The sequence below is a fragment of the Taeniopygia guttata genome, chromosome 1A, assembly GCF_048771995.1.
Source record: "Taeniopygia guttata chromosome 1A, bTaeGut7.mat, whole genome shotgun sequence".
Lineage (NCBI taxonomy): Eukaryota > Metazoa > Chordata > Aves > Passeriformes > Estrildidae > Taeniopygia > Taeniopygia guttata.
This window is the reverse complement of record NC_133025.1, coordinates 987,908-1,012,728: the sequence shown is the minus strand read 5'-3', so window position 1 is coordinate 1,012,728 and position 24,821 is coordinate 987,908. Positions and strand designations below refer to the sequence as shown.

At 58.1% G+C, this 24,821-nt stretch overlaps 3 protein-coding genes and 1 long non-coding RNA gene across 4 annotated transcripts; 1 reads left to right on the top strand and 3 right to left on the bottom strand.

The window, feature by feature from the left end:
* Positions 1-819: 819 nt before the first annotated feature.
* SMO (smoothened, frizzled class receptor) lies at positions 820-8,824 on the bottom strand. Its single transcript, XM_030261618.4, has 12 exons — positions 8,565-8,824; positions 5,928-6,133; positions 4,690-4,899; positions 4,435-4,607; positions 4,084-4,303; positions 3,874-3,997; positions 3,699-3,791; positions 3,389-3,497; positions 3,065-3,250; positions 2,630-2,778; positions 2,419-2,553; positions 820-2,216 (listed from the first exon to the last, which is right to left on the bottom strand). The coding sequence occupies exons 1-12, from the start codon at positions 8,812-8,814 to the stop codon at positions 1,735-1,737; spliced, it is 2,337 nt and encodes a 778-aa protein (XP_030117478.3). The 5' UTR covers positions 8,815-8,824; the 3' UTR covers positions 820-1,734.
* A 712-nt stretch (positions 8,825-9,536) lies between these two features.
* On the top strand, positions 9,537-10,797 carry LOC140680509 (uncharacterized). Its single transcript, XR_012051875.1, has 2 exons — positions 9,537-9,640; positions 10,204-10,797. It is a non-coding gene; the product is annotated as an uncharacterized lncRNA (long non-coding RNA).
* Positions 10,798-11,417: 620 nt separating this feature from the next.
* On the bottom strand, positions 11,418-18,659 carry TSPAN33 (tetraspanin 33). Its single transcript, XM_072918197.1, has 8 exons — positions 18,491-18,659; positions 17,167-17,224; positions 16,934-17,061; positions 16,785-16,859; positions 16,596-16,691; positions 16,221-16,349; positions 13,721-13,882; positions 11,418-13,241 (listed from the first exon to the last, which is right to left on the bottom strand). The coding sequence occupies exons 1-8, from the start codon at positions 18,593-18,595 to the stop codon at positions 13,140-13,142; spliced, it is 855 nt and encodes a 284-aa protein (XP_072774298.1). The 5' UTR covers positions 18,596-18,659; the 3' UTR covers positions 11,418-13,139.
* Positions 18,660-19,398: 739 nt separating this feature from the next.
* On the bottom strand, positions 19,399-24,708 carry LOC140682273 (uncharacterized). The gene is made up of 5 exons (XM_072923951.1): positions 24,606-24,708; positions 23,995-24,082; positions 22,704-23,087; positions 21,244-21,456; positions 19,399-19,454 (listed from the first exon to the last, which is right to left on the bottom strand). The coding sequence occupies exons 1-5, from the start codon at positions 24,606-24,608 to the stop codon at positions 19,399-19,401; spliced, it is 744 nt and encodes a 247-aa protein (XP_072780052.1). The 5' UTR covers positions 24,609-24,708.
* Positions 24,709-24,821: the final 113 nt, after the last annotated feature.

The window sequence follows — 24,821 nt, the reverse complement described above, 5'->3', positions numbered from 1 at the left end:
TTCAAAATGGCAAATCTTGTAGGAACAGTTTTGTTAGAACTGGCTTTTTCACCAAGAAAGCCACAAAATAAAATATATAAAAAGAGAAAAAAAAATAGCCAAAAAAAAAAAAGGAGATAAAGAGAAATATTTTGTTTCATCCCAGACCATCCAGCTTTGACTCTGGAGCAAGATCAGCCCAAAAAAAATAACAAACACTGGAAAAATGCAATTTTCACTGACCAATTCCACCTAAATTTCAGGGTCTGGTTTGCAGGATAACCAAACCCTGCAGCTGCAGGGCTCTCAAGCAAAATAAGAAAAGGATATTTTCCAAAAGCAGCATTTTTCCCCCCAAAACAAAGCACCAGCGCTGTGGGAAACTTTGGATGCTTCAGTGGGACCCCACCCAGGAGCACCCCAAAATTTTGGGCTACCCAAATTTTAGGGGTTTGGGGGATATTTTAGCCCGTGGTGCCACCTGCAGGCCCCGGCTGTCCCCAGAACTGCCCTTTTGTCCCCAAAACTGCCCATTTGCCCCCAAAACTGCCCATTTGTCCCCAAAACTGCCCATTTGTACCCAAAAGTTTCCCCAGAGCCCTCGAGGGCATTTCCAGCCCCTCAGAGCTCCCACCTGCAGGTGGAACAGGGGGTTCAAAGCACTTTAAAGCAGTTTTTAATGTGCTTTAAAGCAGTTTGAAACACTTTTTAGGGTGCTTTAAAGTGGTTTAAAACACTTTAAAGTTTTTAAACCAGGAGTTTTTAGGAGAAAGGACAAACTCCCCCCCACAAAATGTTTTCCCATATGGATCCCTCCCCAAAAGAGCCCAGAGCAGCCACTGGGATTGAAAATCTGTAAATTTAATACTGATACAGGAGGGTTTTTCCTTTACACAGCAAAAAATAATCCGTGGAGGTCACTGGGGTAGCAAAAAAAAAAAAAAACCCAAAAAACAAAACAAAACAAAAAAGCCAGGAGCCTACCAGGACTTAATAAAAATAGGGAAAATCCAAACACCAGCAGGGACTGGAGCCCTCCTGCCTCAGGGCTCCGCTGGGTTTGCTGTGACTTGATTTTCATTTTTTTTTTTAATCCTAAAAAAATAATTAAAAAAGCTTTGCTCTGGGGGTTGCTGACCCTGATTCACCTCGAGCACCCCAAGGTTTTTGGGGTGGTTTTTTTTTGCTCAGGAGCACCCACGCAGCCCAAGGTGCTTCCTGTTCCCATCTCCCTGGTGCTGCCACCCCACTAATCCTGATTTGGGTCTGGCTCAGCTCCCTGGGGAGCTGGAAGGCACTTTGGGGTCTCGGAAGGGATTGGGGTGAACCCAAAATAGGGCTGCACACCAGGGATGCTGCTGCTGCTGCTGGCCCCGAGCGGGCTCACCCCGAGCAGAGGCATCACGATACAAACATTTAAAAAAAATCAGAAATAGTAAAAAATTTGCTATTGGCACAAGTGGGGGTGAGCTCTACGTACCTCTAGCCGTGGGTGGGGCAGAGCTGCCCCAAATCTACCCTGATCTAGGCTGTCCCCAAGCGTCCCCCTGGTCCTTAAACCCGCTGACAGCTCCTTTCTCCCAGCGATGCCGCAGGGAATCCCAAAACCCCGCCAGGCTGGGAAGTGCACGGAGAGCAATCCTCCAAAGGGGAGAAACGGGACGTGGTCAGCTGGATGGAACATTTGGGGTGGATCCCCGCGGGCTCAGCTGGTTTCTGGTGTCCCCACGCCCTCCCCACGTCCCACAGCCGGGATCAGAAGTCCGAGTCGGGCTCCAGCAGCTCGGCGTCCACCAGGTTGGTCCGAGAGTGGATGGGGGCCAGCGCTGCCCGGCCGCCCTGAGTCCTGGCTGCCCCGGGGCGGGGCAGGGAGCCGGGCTGGGGGGGCCACAGGGGGCCCCCGTTGTGGTGCCAGCGCCCGGCGCTGGGGCCGGGGCTCTCGGGGCAGAAGGGGCTGCTGACCACGCGCAGCACGTTGGCCCCGGGGAAGGTGGCATCGGGCTGGACGCCCGGCAGGACATCGGGGGCAAAAGCCACCAGGCAGGGCTGAGGGGGCAGGCGGGGCAGGCGAGGGACGCTGCTGGGGATGGCGGAGAGCCCCGGGCAGCGCTCGGGGTCTGGGGTCACCTCCTTCTTCTTCTTCTTCCTCCGCTTCTTCTTGCGGCCGCCGCGCTTCTGCAGCTCCGGCGACACGTCGGCCTCCACCACCCACAGGTTGGCCCTCTCCTCTGGTGGCACTGGGGGACGTGGGGTGAGGTGGCTGTGAGTGGCCACGTCCTGCCCGTGCCCCTCATCACACCCCACCACCCACCTGATCCCACAGGGATCCATCCTGAATATTCCATCAACGCGATGGAATACACCCTCCCTGAACACCCCCACTGCCCCCAGCCCGGCTCATCCCCCAGAAATTCCCCACGAGGTCCCCCAAGGACTTGCCAGGTGTTGCCACAGGCGTCACGGAGATGTCCTGGGGCAGGATGGCTCCTCTCCTGGCCACCATCTTGGTGACGTGCTGGGCCCACGCCGAGGACACGTCGGCCGACGGCTCATTGATGTTGAACGCCAAGCCGGCTGCGGGGACAGGGGGATCCGGTCACGGGGGGACTTTGGGGGGCTGTTGGGGACGTCCCCTGCCCCTGGCACGTACCCACAGGGCCGTCGTGGGACACGGTGTGCATGCTGAAGGACAGCTCCTGGCCCGGGTCGCGCAGCAGCTCCTTGCGCTTGGAGAAGGCCTTGGCGATCATCTTGCTCTTCTTGATCCTCTTGGGCTGGTCATCGCTCTGCCCCGTCAGCCTGGGGACACGGAGGGCACAGAGGGGACAGGGGGGCACAGCTGTCACAGCTGGGGGCACAGGGACCCTCCCCAGCTCCCCCTCCTGCACGTGGGGACACCAGGCTGGGGAATGGGCTTGGGGATGGAGGTGTCCCACAAATGCCACGTGGGAGAAGCCACCCCACTCCTGAGCTGCTGCTGAGGGACAAACATCTGGGAATGTCCTCCAACATCTCATTGGATGGGGCAGGAAGGGCTCCAAGGAGCTGGGGTGACATCCTCGGGTGACACTCTTGGGAGCCCCACCTGCACCAGGTGCGCTTCCAGATGAGCAGGGTGGCCTTGGTCCAGACCCAGGTGCTCATGGAGACGCCGGTGCCGAACATGGCGAAGAGGTTGATCTTCTCCACCAGGAGGCTCGGCCGGTTCTTGATCTCGCAGTCCGGGATGGGCTTGTTGGTCTGCGTGGCGATGGTCACGTTGGCCTCACAGCTGCGGGGACACACGGGGGACAGTGGCCGTAAGGAGGGGGACAGCCCACGGCCCCCACGGCTCTGCAGGTGGGGCACACGGGGCTGCCCGCTGCGGTGCCACCGTGTCCCCGTCACGCCCTGTCCCCGTCCCACTCACAGGACGTATTCCCGGAAGCTGCGCTCCCACTCGGCCTGGTTGAAGAAGTCATAGAAGTGGCAGCCAAAGGTGATGAAGACGAAGCCGAAGGCCAAGAAGCCAAAAATGCCTGGAAGAGAAGAGGGACATCCAGCCAAACCCCAGTGACACCGAGACAAGGACGCAGCACTGGGGCTATGCCACCACCACCACCACCACAGCTTTGTCCCCCGCTGCTGCCACCCCTGGGAAGGGGCTGTGAGACTTCAGGGGACAAAATGTCCCCGTTGCCGCGCGGATTCCCTGGGGAATGGTGCTGGTGAAGCCTCACCCAGGCGCAGCATGGTCTCGTTGATCTTGCTGGCCGCCTTCTCGCTCAGCAGCCCGGGGTGGTTGCTCTTGATGGAGAAGAGCGTCATGACCCCTGCGGGGAGGACGAGGGGGTCAGGGTGTGGGGACAGCCACGGTGACCCCCTCCCTTCCCAGAGCAGAGCCACCACACCTACCCCGGATGAGGAAATAGCCGCCCACGATGAGCACGAGCCCGATGGGGGCCAGCACAAAACCAGCACGGTAGCGGTAGTTCTTGTAGCCCACGAAGCAGATGCCACTGACAGAGTCACCGTCCACCTGGCAGCGACAGGGACGGGGACAGGAGGGTCAGCAGGCTGTGGGTGACACCCTGAGCCACCACCCCGCGACGGTGGCCCCGTTACCTGCGCCACGGCCAGGATGGCCACGGTGAGCACGAAGGGGATGGACCAGGTGATGAGGTGGAAGTAGGAGGTCTTGCCCAGCAGCGGCTGGTAGGTGGTGCCCAGGGCCTTGAAGGACGTGTGCCAGGCGTAGGTGAGCATGACAAACCAGATGACGCCCGACATCAGCGAGTAGTACACGATGACGAAGATGATGACGCAGGACAGCGTCTCGTTGGAGCTGCGGAGAGGTGAGGCAAGAGCGTCACCCACCCCCGCGAGGGGACACGCAGGAGGACAGCGGACCCCCAGAGCCCTCCTCAGTGCTGGGGACAGCCCTGGTGGCGGGCTGGGGACAGAGGTGACACCTACGTGGGCTCGCCCAGCCGCATGGTGCCATCGGCCCGGCACACGATCTCGTCGCGGGCGCCGTCCATGAACTGCGCCAGCCAGCCAATGCTGCCCACGAAGAAGCAGGCGTTGATGTAGAACAGGATGACAGCAGGGTAGCGGTTGGAGTTCCTCCAGTCGGCGACAAACGTGGCCTGGAGGGGTGGGGGAAAGCCACAGCTCGGTGCCCGCCCCCCCTTTTTGGGGACGGCTCCCCAAAAGGAGCCCGCGTCTCACCAGGGTGAAGAAGGTGCAGAAGATGGTGACGGAGCTGAAGGCGGCGATGTAGACGTGCATCTCGCGGTGCTCCTTCTCGGTGAACAGCGGGTTCTGGCACTGGATGCCACAGCCCTCCACGTCCTCGTACCAGCTCTTGGGGTTGTCTGTCCTCACCAGTGGTGCCTCGCACTGCCCCGAGCTGTTGAACTTGATGTTCTGCACCTCGTTCTGCCACAGGGGAAACCAGGCCGTGAGGAGGAGGAGGAGGAGGAGGAGGAGGAGGAGGAGGAGGAGGAGGAGGGGGAGACACCCCCGTGGCCAAGATGGACATCAGTGCCCTGTGGAGGGCAGGGGACAGCTGGGTTCCATAGAATCACCAGGGAATTGTGGCATGGTTTGGGTGGGAAGGGACCCCAAAGCCCCTCCAGTGCCACCCTGCCATGGCAGGGACACCTCCCACTGTCCCAGGCTGCTCCAGCCCCAGTGTCCAACATTTCCTTGGACATTCCAGGGATCCAGGGGCAGCCCCAGCTGCTCTGGCAATCCCAGCCCAGCCAGGAATTCCTCATTCCCAAGATCCCATCCATGGCTGCCCTCTGGCAGTGGGAGCCATTCCCTGTGTCCTGTCCCTGCAGGCCTTGTCCCCAGTCCCTCTGCAGCTCTCCTGGAGCCCCTTTAGGGCCTGGAATGTGCTGGAAGCTCTCCCTGGATCCTTCTCCTCTCCAGGGGAACATTCCCAGCTCTCCCAGGCTGACATTGGATCTCTCTCCTCTCCAAGAAATTCATGGACCCAGGGCCTTCACTTGGAATCTCACGAAGCCATGAAGGGTCTCCCTTCCCTTTCCCTCTCTTTTCTATCCCCATTTTCCATAAAAAACCTTCAGGATGGATTCTGAGTGTCCCAAATCCCAGAATCCTGGACCAGTTTGGGTGGGAAGGGACCTCAAAGCTCATTCCAGGGACACCTGCCATGATCTCAGGGTGCTCCAGTCCTTCCTGGGACATTCCAGAGATCCAGGGGCAGCCCCAGCTGCTCTGGAAATTCCTCATTCCCAAGATCCCATCCATCCCTCAGGCAGTGGGAGCCATTCCCTGTGTCCTGTCCCTGCAGGCCTTGTCCCCAGTCCCTCTGCAGCGCTCCTGGAGCCCCTTCAGGGCATGGAAAGTGCTGGAAGCTCTCCCTGGATCCTTCCCTTCTCCAGGCTGACCAACACCAGCCCTTCTCTCCCTCCCCAGGCCCGCGAGCCGTGCCGTACCGGGCAGCCCTCGGGGAAGCGGTCGGTGGTGCACTTGAGGAAGTCGGGCCAGCCGCGCTCGCGCTCCACGATGGTGCAGGGTGCCCGGGTGGCCTGGCACAGGGTCTGGCTGGGCAGCTCCACCTGCCCATCCTCACACTTGGGCATGTAGACGGCGCACAGCAGGGGCTGGATGACGTCCCAGCAGCGTGGGGCATTGCGCAGGCCTGCGGGGAGGGGACAGCGCCGTCACCACCGCCGGCACGGCCACCTCCTGCTGTCCCCACAGCACCCACACAGCCCTGGGACCCCTCTGTGGGACCCTCCTGCTGTCCCCACAGCACCCACACAGCCCTGGGACCCCTCTGTGGGACCCTCCTGCTGTCCCCACAGCACCCACACAGCGCTGGGACCCCTTTGTGGGACCCTCCTGCTGTCCCCACAGCGCTGGGACCCCTCTGTGGGACCCTCCTGCTGTCCCCACAGCACTGGGACCCCTCTGTGGGACCCTCCTGCTGTCCTCACAGCACCCACACAGCGCTGGGACCCCACTGTGGGACCCTCCTGCTGTCCCCACAGCACCCACACAGCGCTGGGACCCCTCTGTGGGACCCTCCTGCTGTCCCCACAGCACCCACACAGCCCTGGGACCCCTCTGTGGGACCCTCCTGCTGTCCCCACAGCACCCACACAGCGCTGGGACCCCTCTGTGGGACCCTCCTGCTGTCCCCACAGCCCTGGGACCCCTCTGTGGGACCTTCCTGCTGTCCCCACAGCACCGGGACCCCTCTGTGGGGTTCTCCTGCTGTCCCCACAGCACCCACACCTCACTGGGACCCCTCTGTGTGGTTCTCCTGCTGTCCCCACAGCGCTGGGACCTCTCTGTGGGACCCTCCTGCTGTCCCCACAGGCCTGGGACCCCTCTGTGTGGTTCTCCTGCTGTCCCCACAGGCCTGGGACCCCTCTGTGTGGTTCTCCTGCTGTCCCCACAGCACTGGGACCTCTCTGTGTGGTTCTCCTGCTGTCCCCACGGCCCTGGGACCCCTCTGTGTGGTTCTCCTGCTGTCCCCACAGCACTGGGACCTCTCTGTGTGGTTCTCCTGCTGTCCCCACAGCCCTAGGACCCCTCTGTGCAGCCTCTGAGGCACCATGCCCATCGCCAGGGCTGCCTCACTGTACCCCCACACTGCTCTTGTCCACACTGTGCCCACCCCCTGCCCCTGATAAACCGTTTTCCATACTGTACCCATCCCCAGTCTCCTGCTGCACCCATTCTGAGGCCATTCTGTCCTGTTTTCTACACTGTACCCACCTCCAGCCCCTTTCCAATCAGTTTTCTATACTGCAACTATCTCCAGTCCCTTTCCAATCAGTTTTCTACTCTGTACCCATCTCTATTTTCTTTTTAATCAGTTTTCTATACTGTACCTATCCCCAGCCCCCCTCTATAAAGTTTTCTATACTCTACCCATCCCCAGCCCTTTGCTATACACTTTTCTACACTGTACCCATTCCCAGCCCCCCTTTATAAACTTTTTTCTACTGTACCCATCCCCAGCCCCCCTCTATAACGTTTTCTATACTCTACCCATCCCCAACCCTTGGCTATACAGTTTTCTATACTGTGCCCATCCCCAGCCTTTTGCTATACACTTTTCTATACTGTACCTATCCCCAACCCTTTGCTATGCAGTTTTCTACACTGTACCCATCTCCATCCCCTCTTTATAAACTTTTTTATACTGTACCCATCCCCAGCCCCTCTCTATAAAGTTTTCTATACTCTACCCATCCCCAACCCTTTTCTATACACTTTTCTATACTCTACAAATCCCCAGCTCTTTACTATTAAGTTTTCTATACTGTACCCATCTCCAGCTCTTTGCTATAAAGTTTTCTACACTGTACCCATCCTCAGCCCCCCTCTATAAACTTTTCTACACTGTACCCATCCCCAGCCCCCCTCCATAAAGTTTTCTATACTCTACCCAACCCCAACCCTTTGCTATACACTTTTCTATACTGTACCTATCCCCAACCCTTTGCTATACACTTTTCTATACTGTACCTATCCCCAACCCTTTGCTATACACTTTTCTATACTCTACCCATCCCCAGCCCCCCTCCATAAAGTTTTCTATGCTCTACCCATCCCCAGCCCTTTGCTATACACTTTTCTATACTCTACCCATCCCCAGCCCCCCTCCATAAAGTTTTCTATACTTTACCCATCCCCAACCCTTTGCTATACACTTTTCTATACTCTACCCATCTCCAACTCTTTGCTATACACTTTTCTATACTCTACCCATCCCCAGCCCCCCTCCATAAAGTTTTCTATACTCTACCCATCCCCAGCCCTTTGCTATACACTTTTCTATACTCTACCCATCCCCAACCCTTTGCTATTCACTTTTCTATACTCTACCGATCCCCAGCCCCCTTCCATAAAGTTTTCTATACTCTACCCATCCCCAACCCTTTGCTATACACTTTTCTATACATTACCCATCCCCAACCCCTACACTACACCCACTACCCCTTCCAATCTCTCCCACCCCTCTCCCCCCCTCAGCTTTCCCCGCTCCCCATCCCCCTCCATCCCCATCCCGGGCCTCTCCCGCACTCTCCCCGGTTCCTCCGCCGTCCCGTCCGTACCGGACCAGAGCAGCAGCTTTCCGTGCGCCTCCTCCTGCGAGGCGGAGTCGGTGGCCAGCAGCGTGGAGGTGGCGGCGTAGGGCAGCGCGGAGCCCAGGCAGGCTCCGAAGCGGAGGCGCTCGCAGGGCGCGGGGCGGCGGCAGCGCGGCGGCCCGGCCGAGGCGTTGTGGGCGGCGGGGCAGCGGCCGCCCAGAGCCAGCGCCAGGGCCAGCGCCAGAGCCCAGCGCCGCCCGCCGCGGCCCGGCCACATCGCGGCGGGGCTTTAGGGCGGCTGGCAGCGGGGAGAGGGGCCCGCCATGGCCCCGCCGCCTTTGTTGGGCTGGCCGGGAGCGAGCGGAGCGGCCCCGCTGCTGCTGCTGCTCCTCCTCCTCCTCCGCCGCCCGCGGCCCGGCCCGGCCCGCGCCCCCCGCCGGGGCGGGCTGAGGGAGGGGGAAGCGCCGCGGAGGCCGAGGGACGAGGTTCGTGAGGGGAAAGGCGCTGAAATGTGAGGGGAAATGATGTTTTTGGGGAGGAAGGAGGGTCCTTTGTGAAGGAAAAGTTTCTCTCGCGAGGAAAGAGGCGCTTTCGGTCAGGAAAAGTTTCCTTTTTGTGAGGAAAAGTTTCCTTTTTGTGAGGAAAAGTTAGTTCCCTTTTTGTGAGGAAAGGCTCATTTTTATGAGGAAAAAGTTGCTTTTTGTGAGGGAAAAAGTCGCTAAAAAGTGAGGGAAATGCTTTTTTTTGGGAGGAAGGATTCTCCTTTGTGAGGGAAAAGTTTCTCCCGCGAGGAAAGAGGCGCTTTCGGTCAGGAAAAGTTTCCTTTTTGTGAGGAAAAGTTAGTTCCCTTTTTGTGAGGAAAATTTCCTTTTTATGAGGAAAAAGTGGCTAAAAAGTGAGGGGGAAAGTCGGTAAAAGGTGAGGAAAATGTGGTTTTTTTGGGGTTTTTTTTTGGTTTTTTTTTTTTTTTTTGGGAGGAAGGACTCTTTGTGAGGAAAAAGTTCCTCTCGTGAAGAAAGAGGCACTTTCGGTCAGGAGAACTTTCCTTTTTCTGAGGAAAACTTCCCTTTTTCTGAGGAAAAGTTGCCTTTTTGTGAGGAAAGGTTCATTTTCATGAGGAAAAAGTTGCTTTTTGTGAGGAAAAAGTCGCTAAAAAGTGAGGTGAAAAGTCGGTAAAAAGTGAGGGAAATGCTTTTTTTTGGGAGGAAGGATTCCCCCTTTGTGAGGGAAAAGTTCCTCTCGTGAGGAGTCACTTTTGGTCAGGAAAAGTTCATTTTTGTGAGGAAAAGTTCTCTTTTTCTGAGGAAAGGTTCATTTTTATAGGGAAAAGTTCCCTTTTTCTGAGGAAAAAGTCGGTAGAAAGTGAGGGGTAATACTTTTTCTCTGGGAGGAAGAGTCTCCTTTTGTGAGGAAAAAGTTCCTCTCGTGAGGAAAGAGTCACTTTGGGTCAGGAAAAGTTCCTTTTTCTGAGGAAAAGTTTCCTTTTTCTGAGGAAAGGTTCCTTTTTGTGAGGAAAAGTTCCTTTTTATGAGGAAAAAGTTGCTAAAAAGTGAGGGAAAATGCTTTTTTTTTTGGGAGGAAGGAGTCTCCTTTTGTGAGGGAAAAGTTCCTCTTGTGAGGAAAGAGGCACTTTTGGTCAGGAAAAGTTTCCTTTTGCTGAGGAAAGGTTCATTTTTATGAGGAAAAAGTTGCTTTTTGTGAGGGAAAAAGTCGCTAAAAAGTGAGGAAAAAGTTCATTTTGAGAGGAAAAAGTGGCTTTTTGTGAGAAAAAGTCACATTTTGTGGGGAAAATATTCCTTTTTCTGAGGTGAAATGTTCCTTCTTGTGCAGAAAAACTCCTACATGAGGAAAAAAAGTCAATTTTGTGAGGAAAAGGTTCTTTTTTTCTGGAGAAAAAGTTGCACTTTGTGAGGAAAAAGTCACTCTTGTGAGGAAGAAGTCCCTTTTTTGAAAGAAAATGTCCCTTTTGGGAGAAAAAAGTTCCCTTTCCATGAGAAAAAAATCACTCTTGAGGCAAAAGTCACCTATAGTGAGGGAAAAGTTCCCGGTTTTGAAGAAAAAGTCTATTTTTGTGAGGAAAAAGTCACAATTTTTGAGAATTTTTATGAAGAAAACGTCCCGTTTTGGAAAGAAAAAAATCACTTTTATGACAAAAACATCACTTAATATGAGGAAAATATCAATTTTGTGAGGGAAAAGTTCCCCCTTGTGAGGAAAAGGTGCTTTTTTTCTGTGAAATAAAATGTCCTGATGAAAAGGCCTTTGTGAGTAAAAAGTTACTTTTTGGAGTTACTTTTTGGAGCACTTATTGAAAAGTTGCCTGTGGGGGAAAGAAGCCACTTCTGGGAGAAGAAAAGTTACTTTTTTAAAGGGAAAAGTTACTTTTTGGGGAGTAAAAGTTACTTTTCTGGGACAAAAGACACTTTTTCTGGGGGAAAACAAAGCTATTTTTTTGATGGGGGAGTATTCTTTGCGGGGAAAAATCAACTTTATGGGAGAAAAGACAATATTGGGAGGAGAAAACTTGATTTCTGTGGAGGAAAGTTCCTTTTTTTAACAGGTAAGGTACTTTTTTGGGAGGAGAAAATCAGTTTGGGGGGGACAAAAGACACTTTTTGGGTGATGAAAAGTTGCTTTTTGGGGAGAAAAGATGTGGAGTTTTTTGGGGGAAAAGCCATTTTTTTGGAGAGTGGCTGCTTTTTAGAGTAAACTTGCTTTTTTTTGGGCGAGGAGTAACTCTTTGGAGGGGAAGTTTCGGGAAGAAAAGTGAATTTTGGAGGGGAAAAAAATCACTTTTTTTTCTGCGGAGAGGTGCCGTTGCTCGGAGAGGGAAGAAATCACATTTCGGCAGGGGGATGAGGTGGATTTTGAAGGCAGAAAAAAGCCAAAAAAAGGGTTTTTTAATGGGAAAGAAGCCTCCCGGCCGCACACAAAGAGCCGGGAGGGACCACCCAGCCTGACAGAAGGGAAAATTAAAATAATAATAAAAAAAAACCCTAAAAACCCAACCCCAAAAAACTCCACCCACGCGTTTGCGACAGCTCCGAGAGGCCGGGCCAGGAGCTTCAGCCGCATTTCCCTCCTCGTTTTGGGGTGTCACAGCACAGGGCCATGGTGCCACCTCTGTGTCACCAAAGCCACCACGGTGTCCCCTACGCTGGCAGCTCTGGCCTTGTGTCTTTATTGTCCAGGAAAGCCAAGGAATGGGCACAGCCCGGCACCAACCACGTTATCCAGGAAAGCCAAGGAATGGGCACAGCCTGGCACCAACCACGTTATCCAGGAAATCCCAGGAATGGGCACAGCCTGGCACCAACCACGTTATGCAGGAAAGCCAAGGAATGGGCACAGCCTGGCACCCCCCATTTTATCCATGAAAGCCAAGGAATGGGCACAGCCTGGCACCAACCACGTTATCCATGAGTGTCAAGGAATGGGCACAGCCTGGCACCAACCACGTTATCCAGGAAAGCCAAGGAATGGGCACAGCCCGGCACCAACCACGTTATCGAGGAAAGCCAAGGAATGGGCACAGCCTGGCACCAACCACGTTATCCAGGAAAGCCAAGGAATGGGCACAGCCTGGCACCAACCTTATCCAGGAAAGCCAAGGAATGGGCACAGCCTGGCACCAACCACGTTATCCAGGAAAGCCAAGGAATGGGCACAGCCTGGCACCAACCACGTTATCCAGGAAAGCCAAGGAATGGGCACAGCCTGGCACCCCTCACATTATCCAGGAAAGCCAAGGAATGGGCACAGCCTGGCACCAACCACGTTATCCAGGAAATCCCAGGAATGGGCACAGCCTGGCACCGACCACGTTATCCAGGAAAGCCAAGGAATGGGCACAGCCTGGCACCAACCATTTTATCCAGGAAAGCCAAGGAATGGGCACAGCCTGGCACCCCCAATTTTATCCAGGAAAGCCAAGGAATGGGCACAGCCTGGCACCAACCACGTTATCCAGGAAAGCCAAGGAATGGGCACAGCCTGGCACCAACCATGTTATCCAGGAAAGCCAAGGAATGGGCACAGCCTGGCACCAACCATGTTATCCAGGAAAGCCGAGGAATGGGCACAGCCTGGCACTCCCCATTTTATCCAGGAAAGCCAAGGAATGGGCACAGCCCGGCACCAACCACGTTATCCAGGAAAGCCAAGGAGTGGGCACAGCCTGGCACCAACCACGTTATCCAGGAAAGCCAAGGAATGGCCAGCCCTGCTGTGCCCTCGGCTGTGACACCGACACGGACACCCGGCCATGGTGGCAATGTCCCCGGTCCCACAGCCCGGCCTGGGCAAAGGCAGCTCGGTGCACGGACACACAGACACACAGACAGACGGACAAACGTCCTTCTCCAGCACACGCGGCGTGGGGAAGCACACCCCAGCGCCAAGCTGGATGAGCCAGCAGACAGACAGCGATCCTGACAGACGGACAGATGGACAGACAGCGGTTCCCCGGCTCGCTTCAGCTCAGCCGAGCCCAGCACCGGCTGCCAAAGGCACGGATCTCCTCCACGGCCACCGCGGATCCGCATCCAGTGATGTCCCTCGGGATGTCCCCGCGGATCCGGGGCTCGGGAATGCCCCCGGGGCTCAGGACCAGGGGTCTGCCCGGTGCTGTTGGTTGTAGAGCTGCAGCTTGATCTGGTCTCGGATCTGGTTGATGAGGAGCCGCGCCAGGACGATGCCCACCAGCTGCAGGGAGGGAAACGAGAGAGGAAGGGAGTGGGGAAAAGGAAAGGGATGGGGAGAGGAAAGGGGGAGATGGAGGAGAGGGAGGGGAAAGGGAAGGCAAAAGGGGAAGGAGAAGGGGCAGGAAGAAGAAGGGGAGAGGAAGAGGGAGGAGAAAGAGGAAGGGGAACAGTGAAGGAAATGAGAGAGGAGGTGGAAGGGAAGAGAAAGTAAGGGGAGGGAAGGGGAAGAGGGAAGTGGGAGAGGAAGGAGAGAAAAGCAAGAGAAAGGGAGAGAAGGAGCAAGAGGGATGGGGGAGAGGGAGGAAGAGGAAGGGGGAGAGGGATGTACTGAACGGCACCAGGCAGTGTCACCCCCTATCCTGACATGTGCGTTACTCCCCCACCCCAAATCCCATCCCAAAAGCAGCCACCATTGAGGCAGCTCCCCATGTAAACCCCACAAAGCAGAGCTTTGGGGGCCCTTGTCCCCCAGCCCCGTACCTGGGGCAGGGCCAGCCCCAGGGTGATGCCACCCAGCAGGAAGAGGTTGCTGTGGGTCCAGTTGACCAGCTTGTCGATGCAGCCGTTGGTGTGGATGAAGGCACTGGCCTCCAGGTAGCCCCTGGCCTGCATCCCGTGGCCACACATGGTGTTGATGACAGCCTGGGAGAGGGGACAGGGGACAGAACACGCTGGGCTCTCTGCTCTTGGGGGGCAGCCATGGAGTGACCAGGAGCTCCTGCCCTGGTGGGGTGTCCCTTCCTCAGTGTCCCCATGGCAGCCCTCCAGAGCCACCTGGCCCCAAAGAGCCAATTCCAGCTCTGCAGAGGGAGAAGTCCCCCACCTCACCACAGCATTGCCACCCAGGAGTGAACAAACCCAAAGGATGGGATGGGAAACCCAAACCAGAGTGTGGGATGGGGAACCCAAACCCAGAGTGTGGGATGGGGAACCCAAACCCAGAGTGGGATGGGGAACCCAAACCAGAGTGGGATGGTGGAACCCAACCCCAGAGGGTGGGATGGGGAACCCAAACCCAAAGTGTGGGATGTGGAACCCAAACCAGGGTGGGATGGGGAACCCAACCCCAGAGTGGGATGGGGAACCCAAACCCAGAGTGGGATGGGGAACCCAAACCCAGACTAGGATGGGGAGCCCAAACCCAGAGTGGAATGGGGAACCCAAACCTGGAAAGTAGGATGGTGGAACCCAAACCCAGAGTGTGGGATGGGGAATCCAAACCCGGAAAGTGGGATGGGGAACCCAAGCCCAGAGTGGGATGGGGAACCCAAACCCAGAGGTGGGATGGGGAACGCAAGCCTGGAAAGTAGGATGGTGGAACCCAAAGGCAGAGTGGGATGGTGGAACCCAAAGGCAGAGTGGGATGGTGGAACCCAAACCCAGAGTGGGATGGGGAACCCAAACCCAGCGGGTGGGATGGGGAACCCAAAGCAGAATGTGGGATGGGGGAATCCAACACCAGAAAGTGGGATGGGGAACCCAACCCCAGAGTGTGGGATGGGGAACCCAAACCAGAGTGGGATGGGGAACCCAAACCCAGAGTGGGATGGGGGAACCCAAACCAGAGTGGGATGGGGAACCCAACCCCAGAGTGGGATGGGGAACCCAACCCCAGAGTGTGGGATGGGGAACCCAAACCCAGAGTGGGATGGGGAACCCAACCCCAGAGTGGGATGGAGGAACCCAAACACAGAGTGTGGGATGGGGAACCCAACCCCAGAGTGGGATGGGGAACCCAACCCCAGAGTGGGATGGGGAACCCAAACCCAGAGTGTGGGATGGGGAACCCAAACCAGAGTGTGGGATGGGGAACCCAAACCCAGAGTGGAATGGGGAACCCAAACCTGGAAAGTGGAATGGGGAACCCAACCCCAGAGCGGGATGGGGAACCCAAACCCAGAGTGTGAGATGGGGAACCCAAATCCAGAGTGGGATGGGGGAACCCAAACCCAGAGTGGGATGGGGAACCCAAACCCAGAGAGTGGGATGGGGAACGCAAGCCTGGAAATTGGGATGGGGAACCCAAATCCAGAGTGGGATGGGGAACCCAAACCCAAAGTGTGGGATGTGGAACCCAAACCAGAGTGGGATGGGGAACACAAACCCAGAGTGGGATGGGGAACCCAATACTGGAAAGTGGGATGGGGAACACAAACCAGAGTGTGGGATGGGGGAACCCAACCCCAGAGTGGGATGGGGGAACCCAAACCCAGAGTGGGATGGGGGAACCCAAACCCAGAGTGGGATGGGGGAACCCAAACCCAGAGTGGGATGGGGGAACCCAAACCCAGAGTGGGATGGGGGAACCCAAACCCAGAGTGGGATGGGGAACCCAAACCCAGAGTGGGATAGGGGAACCCAACCCCAGAGTGTGATGGGGGAACCCAACCCCAGAGTGGGATGGGGAACCCAACCCCAGAGTGGGATGGGGAACCCAAACCCAGAGTGGGATGGGGAACCCAAACCCAGAGTGGGATGGAGAACCCAAACCCAGTGTGGGATGGGAACCCAAACCCAGAGTGGGATGGGGAACCCAAACGCAGAGTGTGGGATGGGGAACCCAAACCCAGAGTGGGATGGGGGAACCCAAACCAGAGTGTGGGATGGGGAACCCAAACCAGAGTGGGATGGGGAACCCAACCCCAGAGTGGGATGGGGAACCCAAATCCAGAGCGGGATGGGGGAACCCAAACCCAGAGTGGGATGGGGAACACAAACCAGAGTGTGGGATGGGGAACCCAAACCCAGAGTGGGATGGGGAACCCAAACCCAGAGTGGGATGGGGAACCCAAACCCAGAGAGGGATGGGGAACCCAACCCCAGAGCAGGATGTGGAACCCAACCCCAGAGTGGGATGGGCTCCTACGTTGCCATCATCGTGTTCCCTCCCCGTGGGCAGGGCCCAGGCCCAGCCCAGCCCCAGGGGAAGGGAGGACAGGCCCAGGGCATTGTCCCCTGAGGCCACCCCGGGGGGACAGACCTGGTTGGCATCGTGCAGGCAGCAGGAGAAGGGCACGGAGCAGCGCTCGTGGCTGGGGTTGGTGGCCGTGCAGTTGAAGTACATGTTCTGGGACCAGTCCTTGTAGGAGATGCCCCCGCAGCAGCTGAACTGCGGGCAGGGCATGGGGCTCAGCGGGGAGGGGACCCCAGCCCACGGCAGGGGGACAGGGCACTCAGGGCTCTTTGTGTGTGACCCCAGCCCTGCCCAGCCTCCCCCTGCCCGGGCAGCACATCTTGGGACAGCCACCCAACGTCCCCAGCCTGTGCCACCCCACAGATTTAAGCCTGACACGGACATGGGGACATGTCCTCATGAGCTGGAGGGACACCCCGACCCCGCAGACCGCCCGGTCACCTCCTTCTGCCCAAAATCGATGAGGTTCTGCAGGTCCAGGTCATCCCGGTAATGCACGATGGCCCCATTGATGATCTCACTGACCTTCCCGCGGGCCTGGGGGACAACGGGGGGACAGCAGCGAGGCTGGCAGCCAGCAGGACAGAACTGGGGTCACCCAGCACCCCCACTGCCCCCCAACACCGGTACCTCATCAGAGAACACAAAGGCCAGCGCGCCAGCCGCCAGCTGCAGGAGGAAGATGATGGTCAGGCAGATGGAGAACTGCAGGAAGAAGGATGTGACGGTGAGGGGACCACCGAGGTGCCACCAGGGTCCCCACCCCTGGCAGGACTCACCGTCTGCAGCAGGCAGATGTTCTCCCGCAGGGAGCCGACGCAGCCGCAGAAGGTGATGAGGAAGGTGAGGACGCCCACTATGATGAGGAGGATGGCAGGGTCCACCGCCAGGCACGCCATGGCCGCCTCTGTCACCGTGGGCGTGTTGTCACCAGCACTGCCAGCGCCACCAGGACCCCACATGCCACCCCCCTGGCTGGCAACCAGCAGGGCTGCAGAGCCCCCGAGCTCACCTGCGTGCTTCAGCAGCCGGGCGTACACCCCCACGGCCACCATCAGCATGGAGATCACCTGCAGAGGGACACGGGTGACCCCACAGGTGTCACCACCCCCATGCCACCTGCACACCTCCCCCCGCAGCCCCCCAAAGTCAGGGATGCACCACAGCTGCAGCTGCTGCCTCAGTTTCCCCTTGTCACACGGTGTCCGCTGTGTCCCCTCCTCTTGGGAGGTCACATCTGTCCCCACCTCCCTGCAGGTCACATCTGTCCCCACCTCCCCACAGGTCACATCTGTCCCCACCTCCCCGCAGGTCACATCTGTCCCCACCTCCCTGCAGGTCACATCTGTCCCCACCTCCCCACAGGTCACATCTGTCCCCACCTCCCCACAGGTCACATCTGTCCCCACCTCCCTGCAGGTCACATCTGTCCCCACCTCCCTGCAGGTCACATCTGTCCCCACCTCCCAGGAGGTCACATCTGTCCCCACCTCCCTGGAGGTCACATCTGTCCCCACCTCCCCACAGGTCACTCGCCAGCCAGTGTTGTTCCTCTTTGGGTGGTTGGACACAGGGACGTGTTTTATGGGAAGTGAGAAACTTCCTCAAAAATAGGGTTGAAAACACGGAAATAACCAACAAAAAAACCCCCCAAAACAACCCTGCAAAAAAAAGCCACCAAAGCATTTAAAAACCCCAAGCATAAAAAAATCCCAAACTTCCCAAGCGCTGCAAAAGTCTCCAAAACGATTTAAAAAAGTTGCTGAAAGATTAAAAAATACTCAAAATATAAAATGTTAGAAAAAAGCATCAAAAAGGCTCCCAAACACGGAAAACTGTGGCTTCCCTACAGGAGATGTCCTGGGAGCGGGCTGGAGACAAGAGGGGCTTCTGTCCCCCTCTCTGGAGAGTTGTCACCTGTGTGGGGCCAGGGAGGGTCCCAGTGAAGTGGTGGGGACACAAAGGATCCCAAAATCCCTCGGGGAGTGGGGAAACCCCTTCTGTAGGGTCTGAAATGGGGGCTGGGGTTGAGGGACCCAGAGATGGGGGATCCTAAAAGGGATCAGGGATGGCGACATTCCCAAGGGTTGAGGGACCCAGAGATGGGGGATCCCAAAAGGGACCAGGATGGCGACATTCCCAAGGCTGGGGGTCTTGGAGATCTGGGATCCCTGTAGGGACCAGGGATGGTGACATTCCCAAAGTTGGGGGTGCCGGTGCGATCCCCGGGATGGGGGTCCCGGGGATGGATGGCGGTGTCCCCGCGGGGCGCAGGGATGGGGACACCCACCGGGTGCGGGCGTCCTTTGGGGATGTCGCGGTGTCCCCGCACTCACCCAGAAGAGCAGGTTGAAGAAGAAGAGCACGTACTTGGCCACCGGGCTGACGAAGGAGAAATCGTCCCCGAGGGGCCCGGCGGGGACCGGCGCTTGTCTCGCCATGACCGAACGGGGCCGAGCGGGACCGAACCGAACCGGACCGGACCCCGCTGCCACCCAGCCCCGCCCACCCACCCTCCCCCCCGCTCATTGGCTGTCCTCTCCTCCTTCTGCCTTCCTATTGGATAAACCCCCCGTCACTCAGCGCCGCCGGTCCCGCCCCCGCGCGCCGCCGCATTTAAAGGGCCAGCGCACCCCGTGCCTGGAGGGATTGTGGCGTTTTATAATTGTGGGTCTTAAATTCGGTCAAAGAAAGAAATTGAGAGTTTCTAGCCAGGCAAAAGCCTGGGAAAAAATATAAATAATTCTTTATCTCTCTTGTTCTCACATGGTTTATAGTTAAGTTCTATCGCTGTGCGTCAAGCACTGTGCACCAATGCTGTGAGTTGTTTTCACGTCAGAACCAATGGATTTGGCCTTATTTTCACTTTAGAACCAATGGATTTGGCCTTATTTTCACCTTAGAACCAATGGATTTGGCCTTATTTTCACTTTAGAACCAATGGATTTGGCCTTATTTTCACTTTAGAACCAATGGATTTGGCCTTATTTTCACTTTAGAACCAATGGATTTGGCCTTTGCGAAGCTCTGTATGAAACAGCAGTGTATTTTGAATAAATATGAGTTTTATTCTCCACAGCCTTTGCAGTCAGAGTGTTCTCATTCCTGTCCTGCCTTGACAGCGACATCTAATTATGGCAGTAATTAGCCATTGATTTCTGACAGTCCTTGGTGGGACGCAGGGACAATGGTGGGGTTCTCATCCCCAAAACGTGGCTGAGTTTCGGACGAAAATCTGCTGAAGTCAACCCTGCAGTGCTGACTCTGCCTCCTCGGTGACCTCTCCACCATTCCCCTCTGCTGCCAAAACCGGGACACCAGGGAGCAACACCAGGATCCAACCCTCAAATCCCATTTTTGGGATGAATTTTGCCCTATTTTTTGGCCTCACATTTCAGTTTTCTTGGTTGGTGCGGGCAGAGATAAGAGCTGTCACCTTGTCCCGTCACCGTTTGCTTGGAGGGAGCGTCGACTCACAATAATTTAATTTATTATTATTCCATCTTTTATCATGTCTCTCCTAAGCCTGGGCTGGAAATATCCTGAGAGCAGATGTGGCATGGCCCTTCTGGAGGAACACAAGGGACCAATACCAAAAAACCCCTTTGTGCTTTTAGGGTCACAGGGGCGCCTGTCCCACCACCAGAACAGCCATTTCCTTGGGGTGCTGCTGAGAGAAACCCCCATGACCCCAAAAGTTCTGGGTGTGCACTCATCACGTTTTGTGTTCCTACCCAAAAATTCCAGGTGTGCACCCAATCAGGTTTGGGTGTTCCCCAAAATTCCAGGTGTGCACCCATCAGGTTTGGGTGTTCCCTAAAATTCCAGGTGTGCACCCATCAGGTTTGGGTGTTCCCAAAATTCCAGGTGTGCAGCCATCAGGTTTGGGGGGGATGGGATCCATAGGATGGGATCCACGGGATGGGATCCATGGGATGGGATCCATGGGATGGGATCCATAGGATGGGATCCATGGGTTGGGATGGGATCCATGGGTTGGGATGGGATAGGATGTATGGGATGGGATCCATGGGATGGTAATCGGATGGGAGGTATGGAATGGCATGGGACTGGATGGGATCTGTGGGATGGGATCCCATGGATGGGATGGGATCCCATGGATGGGATCCCATCACAACCCATCCCATGGATCCCATCCTATGGATCCCATGTCATCCCATGGATCCCATCCCATGGATCCCATCCCATCCCATTCCATGGATCCCACCCCGTCTCATCCCATGGATCCCAACCCATCCCATCCCATGGATCCCATCCCATGGATCCCATCCCATTCCATGGATCCTATCCCATGGATCCAATCCCATCCAATCCCATCCCATCCCATGGATCCCATCCCATGGATCCCATCCCATCCCATGGATCCCATCCCATCCCATGGATCCCATCCCATCCCATGGATCCCACCCCATTCCATGGATCCCACCCCATTCCATGGATCCCACCCCATCCCATGGATCCCATTCCAAGGATCCCATCCCACCCCCACACCACAAGGGAACTGGAAATCCCCTCCCCACCCAGAATCCCATCCCCAGTGTACCAGGGGGTCTCCAGCTGGCCCCATCCTACAACAACGTCCCCTTTGTAGCCCCAGGACCCCCCTCTGTCCCCTCAGTACCACTTTTGTTTTACATAAATAAAGTTTAATTTATAAATACATCTTACTTATACAATGTCCCCCCAGCACCCCTCTGTGACCCCAGTACCCCCTTTATGCCCCCCAGCACCCCTCTGTACCCCCCCAGCACCCCCTCTATTCCCCCCAGCACCCCACTCTGTGCCCCCAGCACCCCTCTGTGCCCCCCCAGCACCCCCTTTGTCCCCCCCAGCACCCCACTCTGTGACCCCAGCACCCCTCTGTGCCCCCCCAGCACCCCACTCTGTGCCCCCAGCACCCCACTCTGTGCCCCCAGCACCCCACTCTGTGCCCCCCTAGCACCCCCTTTGTCCCCCCCAGCACCCCCTTTATCCCCCCCAGCACCCCACTCTGTGCCCCCAGCACCCCCTTTATCCCCCCCAGCATCCCTCTGTGCCCCCCCAGCACCCCATTTATCCCCCCCAGCACCCCCCTTTGTCCCCTCCAGCATCACCTTTATCTCCTTCAGCACCCCCTTTGTGCCCCCAGCACCCCCTTTGTGCCCCCAGCACCCCCTTTGTGCCCCCCAGCAGCGGCCCTGGCAGTGGGCACACATCACCACGCCGATGACCACCACGACGAATGGGGCCACGAGGACACAAACACTCATGAGCGTGTCCAGCTTCACATCCTTGGGGACCTCTGTGGGGTGACAACGGCACGTGGGGTCAGCAGCCAGGTCACCCCCCTGCTCCCTGTGCTGTGCCAGGCGTGGGGAACCCCAAAGTGCCCCGGGGGAGCAGCTGGGGACAAGGGACAGACACGCCAGGGACAAGGGACAGACCAGGGACAAGGGACAGACACCCCAGGGACAAGGGACAGACACACCAGGGCATGTGGGGACCCCAGATAGGACAGGGGGACAGGGCAGGGACACCGGGCACTGCTCAGGTGGCACAAGGGACACATCAGGGCATGTGGGGACGTCAAATAGGGCAGGGGGACAGGGCAGGGACACCTGAACTGCTCAGGTGGCACAAGGGACATGTCAGGGTATGTGGGGACCCCAAACAGGGCAGGGACACCTGAACTGCTCAGGTGGCACAAAGGACACGTCAGGGCATGTGGGGACCCCAAACAGGACAGGGGAACAGGGCAGGGACACTGGGCACTGCCCAGGTGGCACAAGGGACACGTCAGGGCATGTGGGGACCCCAAATAGGGCAGGGGAACACGTCAGGGACACTGGGCACTGCTCAGGTGGCACAAGGGACACATCAGGGGATGTGGGGATGCCAAATAGGGCAGGGGAACAGGGCAGGGACACCTGGCACTGCTCAGGTGGCACAAGGGACAGACACCTCATGTGGACATCAAACAGGGCGGGGGACAGGGCAGGGACACTGGGCACTGCTCAGGTGGCACAAGGGACACTTCAGGGCATGTGGGGACCCCAAATAGGGCAGGGGGACAGGGCAGGGACACTGGGCACTGCTCAGGTGGCACAAGGGACATGTCAGGGCATGTGGGGACCTCAAATAGGGCAGGGGAACACGTCAGGGACACCTGGCACTGCTCAGGTGGGACAAGGGACACGTCAGGGCATGTGGGGACCTCAAATAGGACAGGAGAACAGGGCAGGGACACTGGTCACTGCTCAGGTGGCACAAGGGACACGTCAGGGACACCTGGTATCACCAAGATGGTGACTCAGCTGGAGGAGGTGACAGATGAGTCAGGAAATGAGGGAGCTCCAAATTGGGGTGAAAAGTGTTGGGGCACCACCCAGATCGGGACAGGGCTGGGCCAGGGGACAGAGGAGGTGACAGGCACAGCAGGGAATTGGTGACATCCCCAAATTCTGGCACCATGGAGACAGGGACAGGGCTGGGTACGGCAGGGAATGAGAGAGACCCCAAAGGGGACAGTGCCACCCCCACCCCACTCACCTGCCACCACCGGCTGCAGCACCAGGGAGCAGAGGAGCTGCGGGCCCACAGCGCGGGCGGCATAGCAGGAATAATTCCCAAAATCGGCATCGCTGATGTTCCTCAGCAGCAGGGACACGCCGCTGTCCCCTGTCCCCACGGCGCAGAAGGCCACCCTGTCCCCAAAGCGGCTGTGGGGCTGCACGGGAGGCTGCCAGCACGGCTCGGGGTGCGGCGGGTGCCAGCCCAGGCGGTGGCTGAGGACGGGGACAGCGCGGTGGCCGCCAGCCTGGTGGGTGCAGCTGAGGGTGGCCCTGCGCAGGTCACCCCAGGGCCGCGGGCCGCAGGGCAGGTAGGCGTCCTCGCCGATGGCCGCTGTCACCGTGACGGTGACAGGAGGATGGTCTGGGAGGGGACACAGCAGGGTCAGCGCGCGGTGACACCAGGGATGGGTACAGCGGGGTAGAGGGGCCACCCCTGGGACAAGGTGGCTCTGCTGGGTCAGGGACAGGGGACATCTGTGGGGACATGTCCGGTGGCGACAGCACCGAGGGCTTGGAGGTGCCAGGTCCTGGTGCCCCAAGGGCTCGGAGGTGCCAGAACCGAGGGCTCGGAGGTGCCAGGTCCTGGTGCCAGCCCCGAGGGCTCGGTGATGCCAGCACCGAGGGCTTGGTGGTGCCAGGACCGAAGGCTCAGTGATGCCAGCACCGAGGGCTCGGAGGTGCCAGCACTGAGGGCTTGAAGGTGCCAGCACCGAGGGCTTGGTGGTGCCACGACCGAGGGCTCAGTGATGCCAGCACCGAGGGCTCAGAGGTGCCAGCACTGAGAGCTCAGAGGTGCCAGGTCCCGGTGCCCCGAGGGCTTGGAGGTGCCAGCACCGAGGGCTCAGAGGTGCCAGCACCGAGGGCTCGGTGATGCCAAGACCGAGGGCTTGGAGGTGCCAGGACCAAGGGCTTGGTGATGCCAGGTCCTGGTGCCAGCACCAAGGGCTCGGTGATGCCAGCACCAAAGGCTCGGTGGTGCCAGGTCCTGGTGCCCCAAGGGCTCGGTGATGCCAGGACGAGAGCTCAGAGGTGCCAGGTCCCGGTGCCAGCCCCGAGGGCTCGGTGATGCCAGGACCGAGGGCTCGGTGATGCCAGGCATCCCCGTGTGAGTCCCAGCGCCCCACCCAGAACGGCTCCACCTCCTTCCTGCCCTCGGGGTCCCCGCCGCGCTCTCCGCGCAGGGGAGGATCGGGGTGCGGGGGTTGGGAAGGGGGTCCCCGGGAACTGGGGGGCTCTGCCCGGACCCCCACCCCGCTGCCCGTGGGTACCTGCCCGGGCGAGGAGCGGGCACAGAGCCAAGAGCACCACGACGGGGACCAGCGACATCACGCTGCTGCCACGCGGAGCCGGCAACTCCTGTGGGACCGCACCCTCAGCAGCGGGACACCCCAAAACACTGGGGACACCCCAAAAACAGCCCCACATGGCGAGGGAGGGGTGTATGGGGTAGCGGAGCGGGCAGTTATGGGGCTGGGGCTGGGCAGTTATGGGGCTGAGGGCTGGGCAGTTATGGGGATGGGGCCTGGGCAGTTATGGGGATGGGCAGTTATGGGGCTGGGGGCTGGGCAGTTATGGGGCTGGGGACTGGGCAGTTATGGGGCTGGGCAGTTATGGGGCTGGGGGCTGAGCAGTTATGGGGCTGGGGGCTGAGCAGTTATGGGGCTGGGGACTGGGCAGTTTTAGGGTAGGGGGCAGGGGATTATGAGGCTGGGGGCTGGGAAGGGGGCAGGGGTGGGTGTAGGGCAGCGCGGTGGGCAGCGTCCCGCGGTCCCAGGGATGGTCGGAGCCCCGGCCACCCCCGGCCCGACCCGGCCGGGGACAAAGGGACACCCCCGACCCCGGCTGGGGACAAGGGACACCCCCGAGCCCGGCCACTCACCATGGCGCTCGTTCCTTCCCACTTTACCACGCCCGACTCAGGCCCGGCATGGCCGTGACGCGGCCCTGACTTAAGCCCCGCTCAAAGCCCCGCCCAAAGCTCCGCCCAAAGCCCCGCCCAAAGCTCAGCACAAAGCTCCGCCCAAAGCCCCGCCCACCGGCTTCGCCTCAGCGATCCTGCCGTGCCCCACTCATAACATTAACATAACATTAACAT